The sequence below is a fragment of the Mustela nigripes genome, chromosome 1 (assembly GCF_022355385.1).
Source record: "Mustela nigripes isolate SB6536 chromosome 1, MUSNIG.SB6536, whole genome shotgun sequence".
Classification (NCBI taxonomy): Eukaryota; Metazoa; Chordata; class Mammalia; order Carnivora; family Mustelidae; genus Mustela; species Mustela nigripes.
This window is the reverse complement of record NC_081557.1, coordinates 11,289,741-11,314,044: the sequence shown is the minus strand read 5'-3', so window position 1 is coordinate 11,314,044 and position 24,304 is coordinate 11,289,741. Positions and strand designations below refer to the sequence as shown.

At 42.3% G+C, this 24,304-nt stretch overlaps 2 protein-coding genes and 1 long non-coding RNA gene across 4 annotated transcripts in view; 2 read left to right on the top strand and 1 right to left on the bottom strand.

Annotated features, from left to right (window-relative positions):
* LOC132009142 (uncharacterized) overlaps positions 1-24,304 on the bottom strand; it is a 97,542-nt gene that overhangs the window by 67,167 nt on the left and 6,071 nt on the right. Inside the window, exon 3 of one of the 2 annotated variants that reach the window (XR_009401830.1) lies at positions 9,008-9,275. The exons of the other annotated variant lie outside the window; for it this stretch is intronic. This is a non-coding gene — a long non-coding RNA (uncharacterized LOC132009142). Of the gene's footprint in view, positions 1-9,007; positions 9,276-24,304 lie in introns of those variants that run through there. 2 annotated transcript variants of the gene reach the window in all.
* LOC132008667 (olfactory receptor 4D9) lies at positions 3,563-4,498 on the top strand. Its single transcript, XM_059387287.1, has one exon. The coding sequence runs from the start codon at positions 3,563-3,565 to the stop codon at positions 4,496-4,498; it is 936 nt and encodes a 311-aa protein (XP_059243270.1).
* LOC132008563 (olfactory receptor 4D9-like) lies at positions 13,606-14,541 on the top strand. The gene has a single exon (XM_059387220.1). It carries the CDS (start codon positions 13,606-13,608, stop codon positions 14,539-14,541), a length of 936 nt encoding a protein of 311 aa, XP_059243203.1.

The following is a 24,304-nucleotide window of genomic DNA, read 5'->3' as shown; positions in this document are numbered from 1 at the left end:
AAGCCTCCGCAGGTGGACCTGGCATGTGTAAGGAAGAAGCCGTCCCCCGAGGCTGATGACACAGAGTAGCACCTAGCAGAATCCACTTCCCCAACCGCTTCCGAAACGGATATATAATCTCACCCACTCCTAAGAAGGATCCTTCGTATGAGGTAGGTCTTATTGTCAGCGTGTTGCTGATGAACTCTAATGGTGCAGGCTAGGAACTAACGCTAAGCCATGCCCTGTGAATCTTATGTTTACCATGAGCTCGGGACTGTTGGTAAGTAACTTGCCAAAGGTGATGCCAGCTAGGAAGTGGCAAAACCCAAATGGCTAAGCACTCCAGCTGATCCACCCAGGTGTATCCCAAATGCAAGTGTGGGGCGATTCTGTTCATCTGGACTGGTAGACAGGGTTTACAAGCATTATGTGCCCAAATGGGGCTGGTTTTTGTGTATATCTGCCATGATTTTATACCTCCTCACTATTCTGTCCACTGATTGCACAAGCTACAACACTCTTACTGTTTTCACTGTAAACTTCTTAAAGAAAAGACAGATGTTTGAGTCACCTTTCCCTCAAAAAGGTCATCTCGGTGGCGCCTGGGTGGCTCAGGTGATTAAGCATCTGACTCTTGATTTCGGCTCAGGTTATGATCTCAGTGTAGTGAGATCGAGGCCCATGAGAGGCTCTGCACTGGTCGTGGAGCCTGCTTAAGATTCCCCTTCTCCTTCTCCCTCTGCCCCTCCCCCCATCACTTGTGTGCATGTGCACTCTCTCTCTTTTAAAAAAAATGATCTGACCGTCATCATAATGCTTAATTTTCTATGCCAACTTGAAGGCTACGGGGTACCCAGATTAATTATTATTTCTGGGTGTATCTGTGAGGGTGTTTCCAGATGAGATTAGTTTTTGAGTGGGTGGACTTGGTAGAGTAGATGAATTGCCCTTCCCAGCTAAGGTGGACATCTTCCAATCCTTTGGGGACCTGAATGGTTTGACAAAAAGTGGAAGAAGGAGAGATTCGCACCCTTTCTCCTGCCTCACTGCTTGAGTCAGAACATCTCATCTCATCATTTGTACCATTGGTTCCCTGTTTTTCAGGCCATCAGACTAGGGCTGATTCATACCAATAGCTTTCCTGGGTCTGCAGCTTCTAGACAGCAAACCGTGGGACTTCTCAGCCTCCATACTAGTGTGAGCCAATGCTTCATAATAATTCTCCTTTTGTATGTGTGTTTGTGTGTGTGTGTGTAGGCACATATATGTGCATTATATATACATAATTTTTTAAATATTTTATTCATTTATTTAACAGAGAGAGAGAAAGAGCATGAGCAGGTGGTGTAGCAGGCAGAGAGGCAGCCAGAGGGAGAGGGAGAAGCAGACTCCCTGCTGAGGAGGAAGCTGAATGCAGGGCTCCATCCCAGAACCCTGGGATCATGACCTGAGACAAAGGCAGATGCTTAACCAACTGTACATATTATATGTATATGTGTATAAATTAGAAGAATCCTAATACCATCATGGAAATGGTATATAAGGAACAAAATAAAGAAAATAGATATGGTAAAGAAAAACAGGAGCGAGAAAGAAAGGAGGGAGGGAGAGGACATGAGGCATAGAAAATTCGGGCTTATTGCAGTGGTTTCTGGAGCAAAAGATTTGAAACCTGTTAACTTATCATTCCAGTATCCAAAAGAAATATTCTAGAGTGGATTGCTGTCATCCATTAAAATGCGCTTCTGCTGTCCAGATTGATCAGATTCCTGAAATGATTTCTCTACCTTCTAGCCATGGTGAGTATATGGTGAGGGCAATTCTTAATTCTGGGATCCTGGAGACCTGAAATCTCTTGCAGTCATTATTCTGAACATTTATTCTTGTCACTCCATGTCGTTACTAAAGCCCCAAGACAGGGAGACTGAGCTGAATTGGAACAAATGATAATGGAATGGGGAGGAGCTCTTATCTTATGTTTCTATGGGAGCAAAAAAAGAGAGTCCTGCGTGGGGAACCGTGGTCAGTTAAGGAATTTTTTTCCCTAAGATTAGAGGAACAAAATGAAAAAAATGCAGAAATTAAAACTAGAATCAGAGAAAGAACTACAGGGCAGCCTACATAATATAAGGATTTGGGAGGCCCTTACGTCTCTAAGTGAGAGAAAAATAAGAAGGCAACCCTGAGTTTGTACCTGGTAAGGGCTACAACTGCAAAACTCTAAAAGTAACTATAGTGAAAGTGAGTGGTCCATTTAATGTCACTTTCGATGAAATTCATTCCTTAAGTATGAGATTAAAATGTTATAATCACCACAGGATTATTATGTTTTACATTTCATGGAAGTATGATGTACATACATACAGAAAATGCCCATCCATGAATGTACAGCTGTATGAATTTTCACACATGTTGAATACGCCTTTAAAACAATAACCCTGATCAAGAAACAGAACATTACCAGCACCTTAGAAACCTTCTTCACGTTTCCTTTCATTTTGTATCTTTTTTATCCTTTTTGTAAACAAAATAGGAGAGTGTGCATTCCTTTGTGCCTGGATAATCTGGCTCCACATTATAAACATAACAAGGTTCGTTTATACCATTGCGCACAGCATAGATCATTCCCACTGATGTCTTGTGTGGATTTAACACAATTTATCTTTCCTACTGTTGGTGGGTGTTTGTGTCTTTCTCCAGTTTGAAGCAATTACAAATAGTGCTCCTGTGAACATTGTAGGATATGTCCTGTGTTGCCTGTGACGTGCATACAGACTTCCTAGGAGTAGAAGAGATGTTCTTAGGTACCTACCTCCATCCTATGAGATATGTATACAGCATGAGCAGATAGACCCTGACCATAGAGTGGCTGTGCCAATTTCACACACCCTTCTGAACTATATGAGTTCAGTTCCACATCTTCACTATCACCTGGCATTTCTGATCGTTTTCCATTTAGCCATGTGGGTGTGTAGGTAGTAGTTTCTTCCTGCAATTTTAATTTGCATTTTTCTGATAACTAATCAAGTTGAACTGGCAGTTGGATATTCTCGTTTGAGCAGTTCTGGTTCATGCCTTTGTCGTTTTCTGATCCAGTTGTCATCTTTTTTCCCCCTGCTTTGTACACTTTTTTTTATATATTCTGGACATGATTTTTTTTTCAGATATACATATTGTACATACATCATCCCATCTATAGATTATCTTTTAATTGTTGTGACATATTTGTGAACAAAATTCTTCATATAGTCAAATTTATGTTTATTGTTTATTATTTTAAGTGTCAGATTGTATTGTAAAAGTACAATTGAGTAAGTTCACAGACCTGTTACCTGTATTTCAGTGACCATTCTGATAGAACCCATCAGCTTGGATGACGGGAGTCAAAAACCCAGATAATCTTCCACCTACTGGTGGCATGCTGAATTGCAGGCACAACACATGCATGGGAAAAGAGCTTCCTCCCAAGAAAAACACCAAGAGTCAAGAGACAGAAAAGACAACAGTAGATGTTATAACACATTCCTTAACTGCTTTGTTATTTCTTCCAAATATATACTTGAAAAGGATCTGTGACCCAATGGATCAGGGAAATTATACCAGAGTGAAAGAATTTATTTTCCTGGGTATTACCCAGTCTCGAGAACTGAGCTGGGTCTTGTTTGTCTTCTTGTTTATAGTGTATACAACAACTCTGCTGGGAAACCTCCTCATCATGGTCACTGTGACCTGTGAGGCTCACCTTCACACCCCCATGTACTTCCTGCTCCGCAATCTCTCTATCTTGGACATCTGCTTTTCCTCCATCACTGCTCCCAAGGTCCTAGTGGATCTTCTATCAAAGAGAAAAACCATCTCCTTCAATGGCTGTGTCACTCAAATGTTCTTCTTCCACCTTCTGGGAGGAGCAGATGTTTTTTCTCTCTCTGTCATGGCCTTTGATCGCTATATAGCTATCTCAAGACCCCTTCACTATATGACTATCATGAGTAAGGGACGATGTACTAGCCTGGTGCTGGCCTCCTGGGTGGGGGGCTTTGTCCACTCCATTGTGCAGATTTCTCTGTTGCTTCCCCTCCCCTTCTGTGGACCAAATGTTCTTGACACTTTCTATTGTGATGTCCCTCAGGTCCTCAAACTTGCCTGCACTGACACCTTCACCATGGAGCTCCTGATGATTTCCAATAATGGATTGGTCAGTTGGTTTATTTTCTTCTTTCTCCTCATATCTTATACAGTCATCCTGGCTATGCTGAGGTCTCACGCTGGGGAGGGGAGGAGAAAAGCCATCTCCACCTGCACCTCCCACATCACTGTGGTGACCCTGCATTTTGTACCCTGTATCTATGTCTATGCCCGGCCCTTCACTGCCCTCCCCACAGATAAAGCCATTTCTGTCACCTTCACTGTCATCTCCCCTTTGCTCAATCCAATGATCTACACCCTCAGGAATCAGGAAATGAAGTCTGCCATGAGGAGACTAAAGAAACGACTAGGGCATTCAGAAAAGATTTAAGTTCTGTAAGAATGAGATAGCCCCCAAAGGTAAGTATAGACATTAAACCTCACTTTCTCAAAAGGGAAGAGATCACTTTAACGCCAAAAACAAAGGGGTATCTATGGATATCAGGGAGTCCTCAAAGAAGTGGATTCTGTAGTATAGTATGTGCTAAGGGCCTCTAGGTGACACTGCTTTAAGGTGAAGCTCATTCATCACTTCCATTACTCACTTTCAATTATTCATTCTGCAAATATTTTACAGAGCACACATTATGTGCTTGACAGTACTAGGATTCAGATTGCTGAAAAAAGATTAAATATAGTCACATTCCTAGAGCCATATCCCAAAATGCATTAATGGAGAGATGAACAAAGTGCTGTGGGAATATTGTAGACACTTTACCTGAGAGTTTCAAAAGGCATTTTCTAGGGAGTATACCTTTTCAAGGGGAAAAGACAGAAAAACACAACCCAAGAAAAGAAACCAGTATTACCAATGGGGAGAGACCATTATAAAAATATGCCACGTTTGTGCAACGGTGAGCTCAATGTAGCCATGAAGTAGCGCACTTGTGAAGTGAGAATACCACTAGTGGACATTTACGAGGAAAGTAGAACTCCATTTGTGGTCCCTTAAGTGATGCAAATCCATGATTTCTATTGGGAAGAGAGGATCCTCAAATCACTTCAAAGCTATGGTTTCTTCCGAGATAGAAGGAGGTAATGCTGTGAGTGGGAGCATTCATCATCAAGAAATAACAGTCAGTGATGGGTAAAGGCTGTAGACAGCTCACCTGAATCTGGGCAAGGCTTAAGCAAATAGAGATGCTAAGCACTCCCCTGGTGAAAAAAACTGACTCCTCATTGTATAGTAGGATTATCCCAATCACAGATGAGTCAGACCCAAATTCCTCACTGTTTCTGCACGTAGGGAACCCACAACTTTTTAACACTTCCCATTCAATCCATTAAAAGGTAAAGAAAGGGTCATAAAAAGCATGAAGGTGGGGTGCCTGGTTGGCTCAGTGGGTTAAAGCCTCTGCCTTTGGCTCAGGTCATGATCTCAGGGTCCTGGGATCAAGCCCCGCGTCAGGGGGGAGCCTGCTTTCCTTCCTCCCTCTCTCTCTCTCTCTCTCTCTCTCGCTTACTTGTGATCTCTGTCAAAAAAAAAAAAAAGATGTTAAAAAAGCATGAATGCTTAATCACTGAATCTGGGAATTTGCTAGTCTTTGTAATGAAAGGGATGAGAAAGATAATGGAGAAGGTTTACCTAACAATCCAACTGATCTTTTGCTGGGATTGATTGATTTTACTAGACTATGTCTTTCTTCCTAATAAAGCTCAAGCCACAGAAGCTGGCACTCGTCTGTTAGAGTAGATAAAATGCTGTGACAAAAACATCCAAAACCAAAGTACTTAATAACTGGCGTAAAAATTTATTTGATGCTCAGGGCACAGGCCAGTGCTGGTCTTTAGAAAGAGCTGTTCCATTCATCATTTAGAGAGACAGGCTTCTTCCACCTTTCCCAAGGTCCTAAGAATCTCTCCATTCATCCAGCAAATGGAGAAAGGGAGAGAGGATTAAGAATCCCCTTAATCTGAAGATGTTGGGGGGCACTGCGGTGGCTCAGTTTGTTGGGTGTCCAACTATTGGTTTCAGCTGGGGTTGTGATCTCAGGGTCATGAGATTGAACCCTGGATGGAGTTCCAATGTCAGCAGGGAATCTGCTTCCTCTTTCCCTCTCCTTCTGCCCCTTCCCCCACTCGTGGGCATGCATTCTCTCTCTCTCTCTCTCTCTCTCCCCCACCTCCTCAAATAAATAAATAAATCCTTAGAAAATGTTGTAAAGAATTGTGGGGAGAGGGGAAGGGTCATTATTAGCAAGTCCTTAGAGTGGTACTTTCCACTTCTGGCTACATTCCGTTGACCAGCCCTTGTTCATATAATCCCATTTCACTGCAAGGGAATCTGGAGAATGTAATCTAGCTCTATTCCTAGAAAGAAAAGGAGAACATGAAAAATGATGAACTCTAATGATCTCTTCCACATCTATGATTCTGTGCTAAGAAATCACAAATGGATTAGATCACAAAGACTATACTTTGTCTCTAAGAGGATTCTGTTAACGTGTAGATGTGCTGGAAGTACTGCTGGACCCTTGGAATATACAGAGAATCAAACCAAAAAGGAGGAAATTTGGGGAAAGGAAATTTAATTTAAAGGAAGGGGAAGGTAATCCTGGAAATTAGAGTGACAGTAAACTGAAATATCAGGTCCCAATAGCTAAAACACTGGACTTAAGTGCCCAGAGGAGATTGGCCTAGTAGACAACCTTAGAGAAGACAACCTTCACTTAACCCTACAGTCACCATCAGCTAATTGTAAATGAACATTTATTAATACATTAGAAGGTCCTACAGAGATGATTGATTTTTCTTTGTTGACTATCCTTTTCTATGTTCTGTTCTGTTCTTACCACTCAAAAATATTCTGAATTATTTTCCAATATTAGACACACTTCTCCAAGCATTAAAATTCCAATAAAGACATAAATTTGTCTTAGGCTAGATCCATCTTCAGACCAAATGACCATATACTAAGTGGTTCCATCTTTGCTCTGGCATCATTGTTCTCCAGATCTTATGTACTTTTCACAATGATGCCTCTTTTTTATTTTCTACCTCTATGTTGACTTCACCTTGAGCAAAACCTTTGTGATTGGGTGGATTTTTAGGTAACCAAAGATATGTACAATCAGAGTTTATGTTCCCCAGTACAAGATCCTACAAATGACAGCAACCCAGCAAAATTTGCCCATGAAGCTTCACTTGGACTGTTTAGACATGCAAAGCAACCTGACCAAACACAGTGGGGAAAAGCAACTGAATTCATGAAAGCACCATTAAATTTACTTCTCTTGCAATATGACATCACATAATTACTTGGATTAATCTATATTTTTCTCCAGGTAGAGCCATATCCTTAGGTATTACAAATAAACTGATTCTAGCTTATCCTACACAGGTTACATATGCTTGGTCCTAACATCTGTGACTTTTTTTCTACGTAAGGAATGTTGATTTTAAATTCCCATGGTATTTTTTAAGCAAGTAAACATATCAATATATGCAAACCAGCTAGTTTAGGAGTGATATCGTCACTCTGGATTTCTCTGAGAAACTCAAACTCTTTCAAGTTTGAAAGAGTTCTCAACATAGCTCTTATTCAATAAAAAAGACTTCCAGTTCAGCACTGGATTAGTGACCTCTTACTCCATAACATATTACCCCAAAACTTATTGGCTTAAAAAACACAGTTTGTGTGCGTTGGGAACCAGGCAAGGCTTAGCTAAATCTTCTGCTTCAGGGTCTCTCACAAGGTGATAGTCAATGTGTCAGCAGGGATCTATTGTCTCATTTCAAGGTTCACTGGGGAAGGATCTACTTCTAAGCTCACTCATAGGATTGCTGGCCAGAACCATGAGCTATTGGGATGAGGGCCTCAGTTCCCTATAGGCTGTTGGCTGGAGCCCATCCTCAGGTCATTGCCATGTGGACCTCTCCAACATGGCAGCCTACTTCATCAGAGTGAACAATCAAGGCAAAAGAGTGTGCAGCAGGATAGAAGTCAGTCTTTTTTTTTAACATTTTATTTATTTATTTGACGGAGATGACAAGTAGGCAGAAAGGCAGACAGAGAGAGAGGAGGAAGCAGGCTCCCCACGGAGCAGAGAGACTGATGTGGGGCTCAATCCCAGGACCCTGAGATCATGACCTGAGCTGAAGGCAGAGGCTTTAACCCACTGAGCCATCCAGGTGCCCCTAGAAGTCAGTCTTTTATAGCCTAATTTTGAAAGTGACATCCTATCACTTTTGCTGTACTCTATTCATTAGAAGCAAGTCACTAAATTCCCTCCACACACAAGAGGAGGGGATTGTACAAAAGCATGAATATCAGGGCCAGGACTGGCAAATTCTAGAAGTAAATTATGAAAAACTATTGAAAATTATGAAAGAAACCTAAAAATTAATTTATTCAGAAAAGGTTACAAGAGACAAAAGAAAATGGGTAGTGAGGAATGTCAGAGGTGATTCAGAGCTACTGAGCCCTTGGGACAAGCAGATAATAGTGCCAGCCACAGCAAGAGAAGAATTTATTTATTAATAACAATGATCAGATCAAATGATCAGATCAGATCAACTTTTTAATGTTTTAAATTTTTTTGTTTATTTATTTAAGTAATCTCTACACTAAATGCAAGGCTCAAACTCACAACCCCAAGAGCAAGAGTCACATACTCCTCTGACTGAGCCAGCCAGGCACCCCTCAGATAAACTTTTTAAAAAGATTTTATTTTTAAGTACTCTCTACAACTGGCATGGGGCTTGAACTCACAGCCCCAAGATCAAGAGTCACAGGAGCTACCAATTCAACCAGCCAGGCACCCCTACCGTAGACATTTTCAGTTGGAGGTATGCAATGTCCAAGTGAGACCACCCATAGATCTATGGTGAGAGACAAGGTTTCAAAAATGATATAGGGAATGAGATGAGAAGCAAATTGCAACTTTCTGCTTTTAGGACCTCTGGAACCATAGGGCCCAGTCCATGGTAGATGCTCAATAAATATTTCGCAGTTGGATATTTGATGAGTGAATAGTACCAACATATCTTTTATTTGCTTATATCCCCTCTTCATAGGAGAAGTTTGGTGGAAAACAAAGAGAAATGCATTTCCCAATCTTTATGATGCTTCTGATGTATATCAATAGGACAACAAGCAAACCATCGGCCTAGAAAGAAAAAAATTGGAATGAGTTGGGAAAAAATTGGGGAAAATTGGGCTGAAATACACTCTACTGGGAATTCTGTTCATTTTCCCTGAGTTCCTACCTCTTAAGGAGGCGGACTCCTGTTTGTCCCCTGTGAGCCCTTCAGGCAAAGATATTTGGGCTCTAAGCCCAAGGTCTAGGAGGACTCATCTCCTCCCCTACATTAGGAAAGCTGCAAAACCAAAGTGTGTCCTCCACTGCATGAGTTCTTAATAACACTCCAGGGAGCTTCATCCCAAAAGGAAAGTCTGGCTATTTGAGTTAGCAGCCACATCCAACAATAATTCCCTTTGGTGAGCTTCTGCTGGTTCTGGGGCTGAGAGACCCGTACTCATGTAGGGACACCACAAGGCAGCGTGATAGGACTGTGATCGTCTCACCACACAGAGACGATTCTTGGAGCTGCCCTTTGCCTCTGACAGGAAGAAAGAAGATCCTGATCCAACCAACCCTCAGATGCATATCTTCCTTAAAGGAGAATATTCCTTGACAGTTAGTGTCTCCTAAGGTCAGTGTATGCAGCCAAATGGCTAGCTCTGCTTCTAACAGGTAGGGATTCGAGTTTGGGACCTTTAATGAGGTCATTTCATTTTGAGGTGTGCTAGTGTGTCTGTGCATATGGGGCCATGTCCCAGCAATTTTGAAATGTCACTGTGAATTAAAAAAGTGTTTTGAATATTAACAATGCTCCTGTATATTCTATTATGTATATTAAAGCTAGAAACCATAGTGATGACGAGAAGAGGAACACATTCTTTGATACAAGGAAGGTGGCTTGAAGAGCATACAGAGAAATCAGTTGTAAAGAGATGGAAATGGGGGCGGCAATGTGTGCTAGACAGTGGGGCTGAGGTTTCCCCCAAGCTGGGGATTCCATGCCACTCAGTAAGCCTGATTTATTAAGGTGGTTCTACCCAGACAAGATTCTGAAGAACTTTGGGATCTTGAGTTTGTTCTTGCCAAAAACAAAAACAAAATCCAACATATAAATGACACTTCTCTGTTTTCTTTCTTCTTTTTTGTTCCAAGCAGACATATCCATACACTGGGGCTCTCTGTCAGCCTCCCATTCTCCATGTGTTAGGTTCCTAGTTCCACATCCCTTTTGTGCACAGAGGAGCACATTTTTGGTGTTCAGAAGAGCATGTTTGGAGTATTTCTTGATGATTTTGATGACCTGGTCATGCTTATGACTAACATCTGCACAAAACCTCATGCATGTGGGTTTCAAAGCCCATTCTCTCAACAGCTATGACCAACTGCCCCTGAGAATTCTTGACATCAGCAATTGTTCTTGCCACCACCAGTCAGCTCTTAGTTAAATATCAATAAACAATCTGAGGTTAATTGGGATTATTAACTGTTAGCAATGGGTAGAACACACAGTCTTGACTAGTCATAAGGTAACTGAGGCTATATTATTTAGAATAATTCAGCATTAAATCTCCAAAGGCCTAGAAATTACCCAGATCAATGGGTCCACCTAATATTGTTCGATGCTGTGCAGACCTTGCCTACTTTCAAAAGGACTTAAGGCAGCAAATGCTCCCATTTCATTGATGATAGGAATGACCTTCCTGGAGTTCACTGCCTTTAAGGATTCCACTGTCGATCCATGAAGGCAACCGGAGCTCCTGTTCCCAACCTGATATCCTTCCTCTGCACCACATTACTCTATGCCATAGATCAAAATAAAACAAAATCCTCTGTGCTTTCTCTAAAACACTACATGTGCTTTGGTCATTTTATTTTTAAGATTTTTTAAAAATCTTTACTCTGAAGAAGATGTCTGGCCCTTTTAAAAACAAAAAAGATTTGAAGGCAATGAAATTCTCTGAGAGTTACTGACGGGTCAATAGATCATTGGCAGAAAGCCTAGAAAATGAGTGTTTGTGGCTTGGGCTTCAAAGGAAAGAGAACAGAAAGTTAGTGAAGGAGCAGTTCTGTTCTGAAGAGAAAATGAGAGAGAAAGTCCGGTGAGAGCAGAGAGCCCCATCCCGCACAGCAGGCCTGGCCTGGCATCAGTGTGGAGGGAATACTGAGGGAAGCAGCACAACCCAGTGTCAGACCCGAACAGCGCCGGCCGTTCGTTTAAGTGATGACAAGAACCAGTAAGTACTTGGAGCTGGGGAAAAAGTGAGTTCCATCTTCATTTGCACAACGGTAACAGCAGGCATTCTGGACAGGAAAGAGCAAAAGGGGAGGGTCCGGGAAGAGAATGATGGCAAGGGGCCAGTCAGCATCCCTGAGACTAGTTCTGTTCTGTCTGTTAGCCGGCAGTTAGGGAAGTCAGGATTCTGACCTCGCGTAGACAAAGAGACAGAGGCTGGTTCTTCCTGATGAGCACATTCAAAGGAACAGTTCTCAGGTGCCTGAGAAAAACTGCCTTGCAAGAAATCCATGTTCATGATTGAAAGCCCTTTTTTAGTAAATGCTCTGAGAAAGGGAGGTCAGGGCCTATATGTCCACATGTCAGCTGGAACAGACAGTAAATTCTCCTGGCAGCTCTGTGCTTTCTCAGGTAAGCGTTTTAACGGGAGGCTGGAGACATCCTGAACACACAGCCCTCTGCTGCCCCAGCGCCTGATAAACTTGGGTCCTGTCTTTGTGCAGAGGTTTGGGCAGAGTCATTATGTGCAAAGAATTCCACAGTTCTCCAGAGCACAGGGAATGAATGGAGATGTTCCTTATCCTAATTATAGGGACGGCTTCACAGGTGCATGTATTTGTCAAAAGGCATCAAATTGTGCCCCTTAAATATGTGCAGTTTATTATATGCAAGTTACTCCTTAACAAAGCTGATTTTTTTTAAGAGAGAGCAAGCTACAAAGGGCAATTTTATTGTAAGCAGTTGACAAAACTGCAAAAGCCACCTAAAGCAGTGCTTACTGTAAATATTCTCTTTATTTATTAACTAAAGTCCTTAGTTTGTATTACGGTTCATTCTTAGTGTTATGTGTTCTGTGGATTTGACAAATGCATGGAGCCATGTATAAAAATCCCTAAAAATCCCTTGTGCTTCACCTACTCATGCCTCCCCACCTGTACACCCCAGCCCTTGGCAACCGTTCATCTTTCTACTACAGTTTGCCTTTTCCAAAATGTCATATAGTTGGAATCATACAGTGTGTAACTTTTCAGATGGCCTTTTTTCACTTAGCAATATGCATTTAAGGTTCCTCTCTGTTCCCATGGCCTCAACAGCTCATTTCTTTTTAGAACTGAATAATACTCCATTGTATGAGACACATCTGCTTTTTAAATGCTACATTTGGTCCTCATTGTAATTACTTCAAAAAACTATCTTTCGTAGGAAAAAGCATAACAGCATCTCCCAAATAAATGCGATAGAGAAGACGGGCCCTGCAAAATGTCAGCAGCTGCTGTGTGAAGGGACCTGTGGTCTGCAGGTTAAAGAATGCGGGTTAAAGAGACTCCGGTTAAAGAATGAAACAAACCCATTCAAACTTCACAGCCCTATGACACAAACATGATTATACCCACTTTCACTGATGATAAACAGAAACTCAGAGTCAGCTATGAATGAGCTACCTACTCATTTAATACAGATTCTATATTCAAATTCAGATCTACTGGTTCTAAAATCTGTGATTTTTGCACAAAACTGAAGCTTTTGCAAATAGCGAGGTGAGAGGAAGTGCCATCCAAGTGTAGGTGATGAGAAGGGAGTGAGCCTAAGAAAAAGGCATTTGTCTTGTGACCCAGGTGATAAAGTCTTTGCCAAGGGCATTATGAGGAGCAGGGACTGTAGCTATCACTTGCCAAGTCCCATGGACAAAAGAGAAGAAGACACCAAGGAGAAGAAAAACTGAAAACAAAAGCAGCATGTGCTCAAATCGTGTTAGCAGCTGCAACCTGTTTGTCCTGGGGGAAAAGCAAACTGGAAACTTCTTCTTGTCTTAACAGTGATGATCATCAAGTACTATCAAATTTTGCACAGACTATGCCAAATTGTCTACTGTAAAACAGTATGAGAGAAGATTCTCTAAGCTTCCATGAGACCGTGTTTTATACTTCTCCCCTGTGTGTTTCCAAATTCCTAACAATTAGATACAGGAGTATTCATTGCAAAACAAAACTATTCTCCTCACTTCTCATACCACCTAGTGGCTTTTCAAGAAGGATATAGAATATGTAAAATTATGCAACTGTAAAAAATTTTAGTAAGAATTTAATAGCATGCTGATTTCAGTGCTTCGATTAATTACCTCCCTTGGAAATCCACTCTTATTTTCTCCCCAGGTAGTTGAAGAAGAAAAAATATGATACAATGGAGCAGGGAAATTACACCAGAGTGAAAGAATTTATTTTTCAAGGACTGACCCAGTCCCAAGAGCTGAGTTTGCTCTTATTTCCTTTGTTATTTTTGGTGTACATGTCAACTGTAATGGGAAACATCCTCATCATGGTCACTGTGACCTGTGAGTCCCGCCTTCACACCCCCATGTATTTCCTGCTCCGCAATCTCTCAGTCTTGGATATCTGCTTCTCCTCCATCACTGCTCCCAAGGTCCTCGTGGACCTTCTGTCAAGGACAAAGACCATCTCTTTCAATGGTTGCATCACTCAGATGTTCTTCTTCCACCTTCTCGGTGGGGCAGACATTTTTTCTCTCTCTGTCATGGCCTTCGATCGCTACATGGCCATCTCCAAGCCCCTGCACTACGTGACCATCATGAGTAGGGGGCGATGTACTGCCCTCATTGTGGCCTCCTGGGTGGGGGGCTTTGTCCACTCCATCGTGCAGATTTCCCTGTTGCTGCCCCTCCCCTTCTGTGGACCCAATGTTGTTGATGGCTTCTACTGCGATGTCCCCCAGATCCTCAAACTCGCCTGCACCAACACCTTTGCTCTTGAGGTCTTAATGATTTCCAACAATGGTTTGATCTCTACACTATGGTTTGTCTTCCTTCTTGTGTCCTACACAGTCATCTTGATGATGCTGAGGTCTCACGCTGGGGAGGGCAGAAGGAAAGCCATCTCTACCTGCACCTCCCACATCACTGTGGTGACCCTGCACTTTGTGCCCTGTATCTATGTCTATGCCCGGCCCTTCACTGCCCTCCCCATGGACAGAGCTGTATCCATCACCTTCACGGTCATCATCCCTGTCCTGAACCCCATGATCTACACCCTGAGGAACCAGGAAATGAAGTCATCCATGAGGAGACTGAGGAGAAGACTTGGACCTTCTGAAAAAGAATAGATGCTATGAAATCTAGATTGAAAGTCAAAACTGAAAAGTATTTCCTCACAACACAGTAGAAGACCATCTTGAGACCGAAGTTCTCCCTTTGTCCCTCAGCAGCATCCTTTAATAAGGGTGGCCTGAAACAATCTTTTCTGAAAGGTTTTATCTTGGTGAGATTGTTGACAACTAAGAGTCTCAGACCCATAAATTGTCAGCTCTTAATGAGACTCCAAAGATTACATCACCCAAACACCTCAGGTGAGCTTTACAGGTGAGGAAATAAGTTCTGTGAGAAAGTTACCTCTCACAACCCAGGGATCAAGAGTCACATAATCTTCCCACTGAGCCAGCCAGGCACCCTAAGACTATGAGCTGAGGTAAGTTTCATGCTTTATCAAAGCTTCCCTAGCTAATGAATGGCAGAGGCACGGCTAGATCTGAGATATCTGAGCCTCAGCTAAGTGCATGTTTCACTAGTCCTGCTGCCTCATACTGGATTTTCTAAGGTCTGAAATAAGCTCATCCATAAAAATTTCTCCTCTATTGTAGTATTACAAAAGGTGCTTGCATGTCTTCATCAGACCAAGGAGTAGATACCTTAGGCTTCAGGCCCCTCTAAGAATTTCAACATCATTTCCTAGGCATTCATTCCCAGCCAGCCCTCCAGAGAAAGGAATCCTATCCTGTGCCCATTGCTGGAATGTGCCTGACTCAAGTCCACAAGAAGCAAAGGCTGAAGAATAAATGACTTTTCATTATCCAGGCTTCCTTTTTAAGAAAACAATATCATATTTGAGTTGGTCTTCTGACAACCTGTTAATTTGTCAATTTCATTCAATAAATGAAATTGGTAGTTAGCTAAAATTCGGATTGCATTTGGATCTCAGTCTTCTCTCCCATGCAGTCTCTGATGGATGTGTGAAGTAAGGGAAGTAAAGAGCCATTTTTATAGCCTGATTCTGAGAAAAATGCAAGCTAGGGAAACCTGCTCCAAAATATAGCCAATCCCAAACATCTCTATCACGGCCTCGTGTTCCTCCCTCGGTGCTGGCCCCATATCCCTATTGTGGAATATTTTGTAAGTTAGACATAACTCATAGGGTTAAGTTAGATAGAATGCCACCACTTTGGAAGTTAGATATATCTCTGGATGGTCACAGCAAGCTGCTGGTGGTGATGGTGGAGAGGGGGCATCTCTGAGTTTATCCTCAGTGGTACCTCTCAGAGGATTGGCTTATTGGACTAGTCAAAGGCACCAGGTGTCCTCCTAGAGGAGATGTAGAACAGGAAAACTGCAGTGCATGGATATGAGGGGTGAGTCCAAGCCCAGGCTGTCAAAGGTACAGAAGGATGGAACATTTCTGCACAAGAAAGCAAGGCAGAATTTATTAACAAAATTCACATTAGCTAATGCCAGATCCTTGACTCAAGGGTGCTTTACTAAAGTCAGAAGATCTTTTGAAAAATCTGCATTTGCTTCTTTGGGGCTGATTATGACCTCCTGCCTAGAATTAAAACCATTCACCTCAGTTTTGACTTCAGCCTTGACTTTTATATCTAATCACTCACATATCAAAAACAGCAAGAACAGTTCAAACTTCCCTTTGAACCAGAATACAGAATCATATTCTGCCCTAACCAGTATGTTCTTTTGTCAACAGTAGTAGATATTTTCTTCCTTGTAAATCATTTTTTAAAATTTTTATTATTTAAGCATGATTGATATACAATGTTATATTAGTCCCAGATACACCACATAGTGATTCTCAATTCTGTACATTAACCACACTCACCAGAATAAGTGTACTCTCCACCTGACACCATGTAAAGTGATTACAATATTATTGACTGTTCTCCCTACACTGTACTTTTCATCTCAATGACTTATTCATTCTATAACCAGAAGTTTGTAAACTCTTAATCCCCTTCACCTATTTTCTTCATCCTCCTACCACCACTTGCAAATCATTTTTTATTTTAAAAAAGTAAAGATTTTCTTAAAAATTAAACTTCCTTTCCTTATACTTTTTTTTAGCATTTCGTCTTTATTTTCTAAACGCAAATAATGAATTGAGGATTCACAAGAAAAAAATATGTTTGTGTGTATGTGTGTCTCCTGTCTATACACATATTCGTGCTTACATATAGACTGCTCAGTACAAGAAAAAAATATATAGCATGTAGTTCATTTTAAAATACACACACACATGCACACACACACACATATTTTTATAAGACAATTAATTGATTCTAGTGTTCCTAAAAGGCCATGGTACTTTTATTTATCTATTTATTTGTTTATTTGCTTATTAAGATTTTATTTATTTGACAGACAGAGATCACAAGTAGGCAGAGAGGCAGGCAGACAGGGACGGGGAGGCAGGCTCCCCACTAAGCAGAGAGCCCAATGCAGGGCTTGATCCCAGGACCCTGAGATCATGACCTGAGCCGAAGGCAGAGTGCCTCCCATACTTAATTTTTTTAAAGATTTCTTTATTGATTTACATAATCTCTATATCCAACCTGGGACTCGCACTCACAACCCATACTCTTCCCACCAAGCCAGCCAGGCACCCTATGATACTTTAGGAGCACCTGGATGGCTCAGTTGGTTAAGTGGCCAACTCTTGATTTCTGCTCAGATCAAGCTTGATCTGCTGAGATCAAGCCCCACATCTGGTTCCACAAGGAGCATGGATTTTGCTTGAAATTCTCTCTCTCCTTCTTCCTCTGCCCCTCCCTCTGCTTGTACTCTCACTCTAAATAAATAAACAAAATCTTTAAAAAAAAAAAAAAAAGAAAAGAAAAGAAAAGAAAAAGAAAAAGACTATGGTATTCTAGAGACAATTGGTATACATTAAAATCCATTTCCCAAGAAAAAGTTTCTTCTCCTTGGAGGTGATAAGCATGCCTTGTTTGACAACAATCTTTCAAAATATGGATTCTAATACAAGATTCTTAAGTTTTTGCTAAACTGTTCAGTATCTCCCACATTGGGAAGCTGCATTTCTAAAGAGGCTCCCCTTGAAATAGGACCAGTGTCTATGAAGCAAAGTGTTCTGTAACGTTTCCTTACCACTAAAGGGAGCCATTCCCTTTCCGTGATTCTCCCTTTGGCAGACAGAACTTCACTTATTTCTAAGGAGATGAAGACTCAAAACCCTTATCACATGCATTTTCTTTCTCCCAAATTTCAGATCTTTCTTTGAGAAGCAGAAACGACTTGGCACATGAACTTTTATGAAGATCAGGAGGAGCAGCTCAGTAGATGTCTCCCCGAGGGGCATCCGCTCTAGTCCTCAGGGCTCCATAGATCGCAGTTGGAAACCTCTGCTAGGAGCAGCTTATGTGCTCCCCCCTGGGCCAGTGGTTCCCAAACCTGGGTGAGCACAGAATCGAAATGCAAAGTCTCAGGCACCATCTCCGGGAGATTCAAGAGTTGTCACGGATACCAGGAACCACTCACTGCTGGGTGGTCCTGCTGGGAGCGGCCTTTGTCTCACAACACTCTGGGGGCCCAGCTCCAGGTCAGTGTTTTACAAACTGCAGAAAAGTTAATGCGTGTGCCATCAATAGGTCTGCACATGCATTTTTGTTGTTGTTGTTAATGAAACTGAATAGTCTAGGGGAGAATAAAAAAGCACAGAATCCTTCAAATAATAAAAAAGCACTAATTCCCCAAACCTTTATTTTGGATATGGACTTGAGTATAGCCGTCTTGATGTAAATAAAACACAGATATGAGCATGTACTTCAATGAAAAGAGCCTGGAAACCACTGAGCAGGGACCTATTCTCTGGTTGGACTTTGTGAAGCCTCCGAGCCATCAGTTCCAGTTACCAAACCCTCAGACCCTGCTCTGGTCCCTTTTTTACTACCTCTGCCCGATGTCAGCACTCAGGGGACAGGAAGAAGCCACTACAAGGAGCCATGTTCCAAACCCTGGGGGTCCGTCGACCTAGATAAACTAGGGGATTGCAGCAGGCTGAAAGTCCACGAAAACAGGGGACGGCAGAGCTCCCTAAGGACCAGGGCTTTCACATCCTCCTCAGCCCCGTGTGTTGAACAACCTCATAGCACGGAAAAGTCACTTTGTAAAACCATGTGCCTTTGCAAAAGAACTGAGGTCAAAGGCAACACTCACCTTGGCTCAAGAAATGAAAATTGGCACCAAACCATTTTAAAGCCGTTATTGTTTACTTTCTGTTTAATATACAACTAGTCAAAAGAGAGGTCAGCCCTGAAGACGGAAAGCTCAGAGGCAAGCTGGTTAAAAACTAACACCGATGAGTGACACCGGAAGTAACTGCAAAGAACACTGGACACCTCCCTTCACAGTGGCGTCTCCTTTCTCCTCCTTTTTCTCTTCTTTCTCCTCCTCTTCCTGCCTTCCTCCTCCTCCATCTTCTTTTCCCTCTCTCTAGGCTCCCGCTGTTTCTCTCTTCCTCTCCTCCCCCTCATCTTTTCTTTGTGTCCGATTTTTCTATACTTTCTACCCTGCCTGCCCGCCCTGCTCACCCCTGACTCTCAGGATGAGGGGGGACTAGCGTGCTCTCCAAACTCTGCAAGTTCTCAAGTTACACTGGGCAGCCACTAAGTTGCTGTACAATTCTGACTTAGTCTGTCTCACTTCTCATTTCCCATGGATAGCCCGAAAATGACGTAGAGCTTCTGATGCCCTGAAACCATATTCCTTCTCCTCACCCCCCACAAAGTGATTTTTTTTCTTCTTAAAAATTACGACTGAAGAATCTTTTTTTTTTTTTTTTCTGAGTCTTTAAACACAATTGCATAGAGACCCCTTCTGTATCTGGAGGTTTGGTACACCTGTGACTCAGCCTGCTGTATCATCAGCTTCTATTGTCCAACTATGCCCCAAGAAATGTAAAAAGATCACAAAAATTACCCACAAAGTTATAGTAACATAAAATTGCTATCAGCCAGGGCTGGGTGGTTCAGAGGTTTAAGTATCTGTCTTCAGTTCAGGTCATGATCCCACGGTCCCAGGATTGAGCCCCTTTTGAGACTCATGTGGGGCTTCCTGATCAATGGGGAGTCTACTTCTCCCTCTCCCTCTGCCCCTCCTGTGTGCTCTCTCTAGGTCTCAAATAAATAATTTTTTTAAAAAAAACTGTTATCAATATTAACCCGAAATCCAGTTTCCACTTCATTCCATCCTTCTTCCAACAAGTACTTCTTTATGTTTGTTGATTCTGTTTTCATTATTGAAAGCCTGCACCGTGCTATAAATCTGATCTTTTTTGTTCATTGAGGTCTGATTTATACACACGATATTCACCATTTTAAGGTGTATAGTTCAATGAGATTTGACTAAGATAGGAAGTCAAGTAACAGTCATTAAAATCAAGATGCTGAGTGTTTCCATCACCTCAGAAAGCTGCCTCATGCTCACACTACCCTCTTCCTGCACAGGCAAAAACATCCTCAGTACATCCTCAGTTGTGTGAGATCTTGGGACATTATGTCAAATTCTGCTCAGGCTTCCAGAATGCTATCTCTGGTCTGTCTTCCGTGCCTGTAACTTTTCCTTTTCCAGAAAGTCATAACCACACAATCCTTTATCACGTAGTCTTTTCTTTATGGCTTCTCTCACTCAGCATAACGCCTTTTTTTTTAAGATTTTATTTATTTATTTGACAGACAGAGATCACAAGTAGGCAGAGAGGCAGGCAGAGAGAGAGAGAGGAGGAAGCAGGCTCCCCGCTGAGCAGAGAGCCTGATGCGGGACTTGATTCCAGGACCCTGAGATCATTACCTGAGCCGAAGGCAGAGGCTTTAACCCACTGAGTCACCCAGGCACCCCAGCATAACGCTTTTGAAATGGATCCATCCATCTTCCTGTGTGCACTGGAAGCTCATTCCTTTCTCTTGCTGATGGGTTTCCAGGGCCTGGCCGTACCACTGTCTGCTTATCTCTTCTCCAGTCAAGGATATCTCGTTTGGTTCCAGTTTTTGGAGAATTTATGACTGAAGTTGTTATAAATATTTACACATAGATCTTTGTGTAAATATATGCTTTCCTATCTCTTGGATAAATACCTAGAAGTAGAATTGCTGGTAAAATAAGTGTGTTTACTTTTACTGAAATTTCTAAATTATTTTCCTAAGTGGCGATAACATTTGCATTCCTACCAGCGACATTCGGGAATTCTAGTTACTCCTCATTCTTGTCAGCGCTTGGCATTGTTAGCGTTAAGTTTTTTTTTTTTTTTTTTTACACGTATTCTAACAAGTGTGTAGTGTAATTTTACTGTCCATTTTCAGAATGACTAATAACTTTGAGCATCTTTTTGTACATTTGCCTGCCATGTGTATATCATCTTTGGTGAAAAGTTTGTTCAGGTCTCTGACCATTTTTGTATGAGGTTCTTTGTTTTCTTATCATAAGACATCATAAGAGAACTTTTTTTTTTTTGAAAGTCAATGTTCTTTTTTTTTTTTAAAGGTTTTATTTATTTATTTGACAGACAGATCACAAGTAGGCAGAGAAGCAGGCAGAGAAGCAGGCAGAGAGAGAGGAGGAAGCAGGCTCCCCACTGAGCAGAGAGCCCAGAGAGCCCTATGCAGGCTCAATCCCAGGACCCTGGGATCATGACCTGAGCTGAAGGCAGAGGCTTTAACCCACTGAGCCACCCACACGCCCCTCATAAGAGGACTTTTAAATAAATTCTCAATACAAGACTTACGAGATAAGCCTGTGGCAAATATTTTTCTTCCAGTCTGTGATATGTCTTTTCCTTTAAGAGTATTTTTAGACAAGTTGAAGTTTGTTTGTTTGTTTTTACATTTTGATGAAGTTAAATTCATTGTTTATTTTAGGGACACTTTCTGTGTCCTATGTAAGAATTTTTGCCTAAACAGTAGTCACAACAGTTTTCTCCTATATCTTCTAGAAAAAAATATCTGATAGTTTCAGGCCTATAATAAACCCTGTCTTTTGGAAGCTTGAAATATAGATTTCTGACAAGACATTCCTCTGCAAAGTGGGTGCTCTGTTTGAAAATCTCAAAAGACAAACTCCAAAAAGGCTGAGCTTCCTCTTTGGTGGAAAAGTTACAAAAGAAACTGAATTAAATTTAACTCCAAGAAGAGTAAAATTTTAAGACGCCACCATTCGAAAGGCCTTTTATGACTCAGAAATATGTTAAAAGCAATGCCCACGAATCATGGGCCTGTTACAGACTGGGAACTGGGTGGGGTGCCAGCAAAGCCTCTCTTTCGGCCAGACTTTGAGCCATGCTCCCAAGAGCCCCCTCCTCTTCTCTACACCTGCACTTACCCCCAACCTCTCTTCAGCCCAGCGTTCCCAACCATCCTGCAGAGTCAGCTTAGCGAGACTCTCCCCACTCCTGGCATCTGATCACCTTTGATCAATATCACATCAAATTCCTCGTCCCCTGACTTTGACATTGGATCACCCTGCCCCACCTTCACCTAGAATCTTGTGATGTCAGTTTACTGCGAATCCCCTGACCTGGATGTCTCTGCTTAGTAATTTTCCACCCATCCCCTTCCCCAGCCCTGCTCCATGGCTGTAGGTCTCCAGCTGACGTTACTGTATTCAGAATTGAGTCCAGGCTCTGTCCCCTATGACAACAGTCATGACACATATGGCAATGGGCCTGAATAGTCTTTCTTATTGTTTTAAGAAGTGTCAGAATGACTTTTGCTTTAACAGTACCTGGGGCTGGGGGAGGGGAAGAGAGAAGAATTAACAAGATGCCCTGACCTCATGTTCCTTAATGCCCAGAACTAAATGGGGACTGGAAGGGGTTTCCAGCTGTGCAGATGCCCAGGCTGAAGTCAGGAAAGTAGCAGAAGTGTCTCCAAACTGTCAAGGATAGGAGTAGCTGCTTTTCAAAGATGGCAGTGAGAAGTGGGGAGAAGCACCAGGAAAGGCACCCCAGGCACCAGGGAAGGAAGAAATGAGATGAGGGGCAGGCTGGAGAGGGAGACCACACCTCAGAGGGTGGAGAGGGGAAGGGGGATGTGCCATTTGCATTTTAGAGAAGTCGCTCTGGTCCCTTTGAGAAGCACAGGACTGGAGACAGGGATGCTGCCTGGCCCTCCAAGGAGGAGATGAGTGAGACCTGAGCTGGGTGGAACAGGAGAGAAACAGAGAAAAGAACCTGCCAGCTCTGGTGTGGATGGATGGGGGGGGGGGTAAGGAAATGGGAAAAGTGCTGGGCCTCTGGCTAGGGTGGGGTGCTGGGGTAGCAGATGGCTCACCAAGAAGGGAAATACAGGGCAGATCCTGTTTCTGGGCAACACTGCATGCTCTGCTTTGGACAAGTTATGCCATGGCTGGTGTCCCCCCTCCCACAAATTCCTCTGTTGGAGTCCTAACCCCCAGGACCTCAGAACACGACCCTATTTGGAGACGGGGTTGTGATAGAGATAATCACATTAACGTGAAGCCATTAGGGTGGGCCCTCGTGCCATAAAATGGTGCCCTTATGAAAAGGGGAAACTTGGACCCAAGGATGCAGATGGAGGACAGACAATGTAAAGAGACAGAGGGAGAAGACTGTCCCTGTGATGTGAGAAACAAAAGTAGAAGTAAAATTATTAAATTTCCCTGCTCCCTATAGCCCACTGACAAGTCCTTGAAACAGGCAGAGTGACATTCCTCTAGGAACTCAACTGTCTGGATGTTGATCCTTTGCTAAGGGCAAAAGGCAATCTTAGCCCAACCCCCAATACCTTGTAAGTCTATAAAATTGTCTTTGTAAACTTCCTTTATCTCTACCTCTAGGACCCCAGATGCATATTGGCAATCATCCTCCAAACATATGACCCACTGATGTATATCTGAGGGGTCTCATGCCTGAGTTTTTACTAAACAGTAACAAATGATCTTTCCTAACAATAGCTAGCCCCCTCAAGATCCTGGAAACCTTGTTTCCAAAATACCTGGGAGGCTTATACTACCCCCTAACCCTCCTCCCCAACTTGAAAGTACATAATGTGCCACTCTTCATGACTCCAATGCAACTCTTTCTGTCCACTGGTCCTGTCCCCATGCTTTAATAAAACCACCTTTTTGCACCAAAGACTCTCAAGAATTCTTTCTTGGCTGTAGGCTTTGAATCCTAATGTCTTTCCTACATCACCCTGCAAGCCTAGAAGAGAGGCCAGTAAATGAAGAGATGATGTTCTTAGCACTTATCATTTTCTAAAAATGTCCCTATGAGAGAACCATGTTGTTCTCCCTAAACTCACCAGATTAATCCACCAAATCAGTAATAATAATGATGATGATAGATGTCATTTGTTAAATGCTTGCTATGTGCATTTCATTGAAATGCTTTACATACATTAATTTGCTAAATCCTCCCCAGAATCTTAAGCTGAGCTTGATCCTCATTTTACAGAAGAGGAAATCATGGCACAGAACAGTTAAGCAACTAACCCAATGTCACACAGCACAGCAGGTTATGTACTGTGCCATGGTCACACAACCAAGAGAAACAGAACCAGGGATTGAACCCACAGTTTGGATCTGGACTCTACAGGGTGAATTTCTATAGTATGCCAGACCACCCAAAGCTATGCTCTTTTTGAGAAGGAAATGAACCCAGCCTGTGAGACACAGAAAAGCAGAAGTAAGGTGGCTTGATGAGCCAAAGTAGTATCAGAGGGGAAACCTACACCAGCAGAGCTTCTGGGAAGTTCTAAGGAAAGGATATTAAGGAACTTGAACCTAAAGACCAAATAACAGACAGGACCTTTAATTTTTGGAATTTATGTTAAAAGG

What these genes read in the sequence shown, in the direction of transcription:
- LOC132008667 (XM_059387287.1), top strand. Translation starts at nt 3,563, where the DNA reads ATGGATCAGGGAAATTATACCAGAGTGAAAGAATTTATTTTCCTGGGT.
- LOC132008563 (XM_059387220.1), top strand. Translation starts at nt 13,606, where the DNA reads ATGGAGCAGGGAAATTACACCAGAGTGAAAGAATTTATTTTTCAAGGA.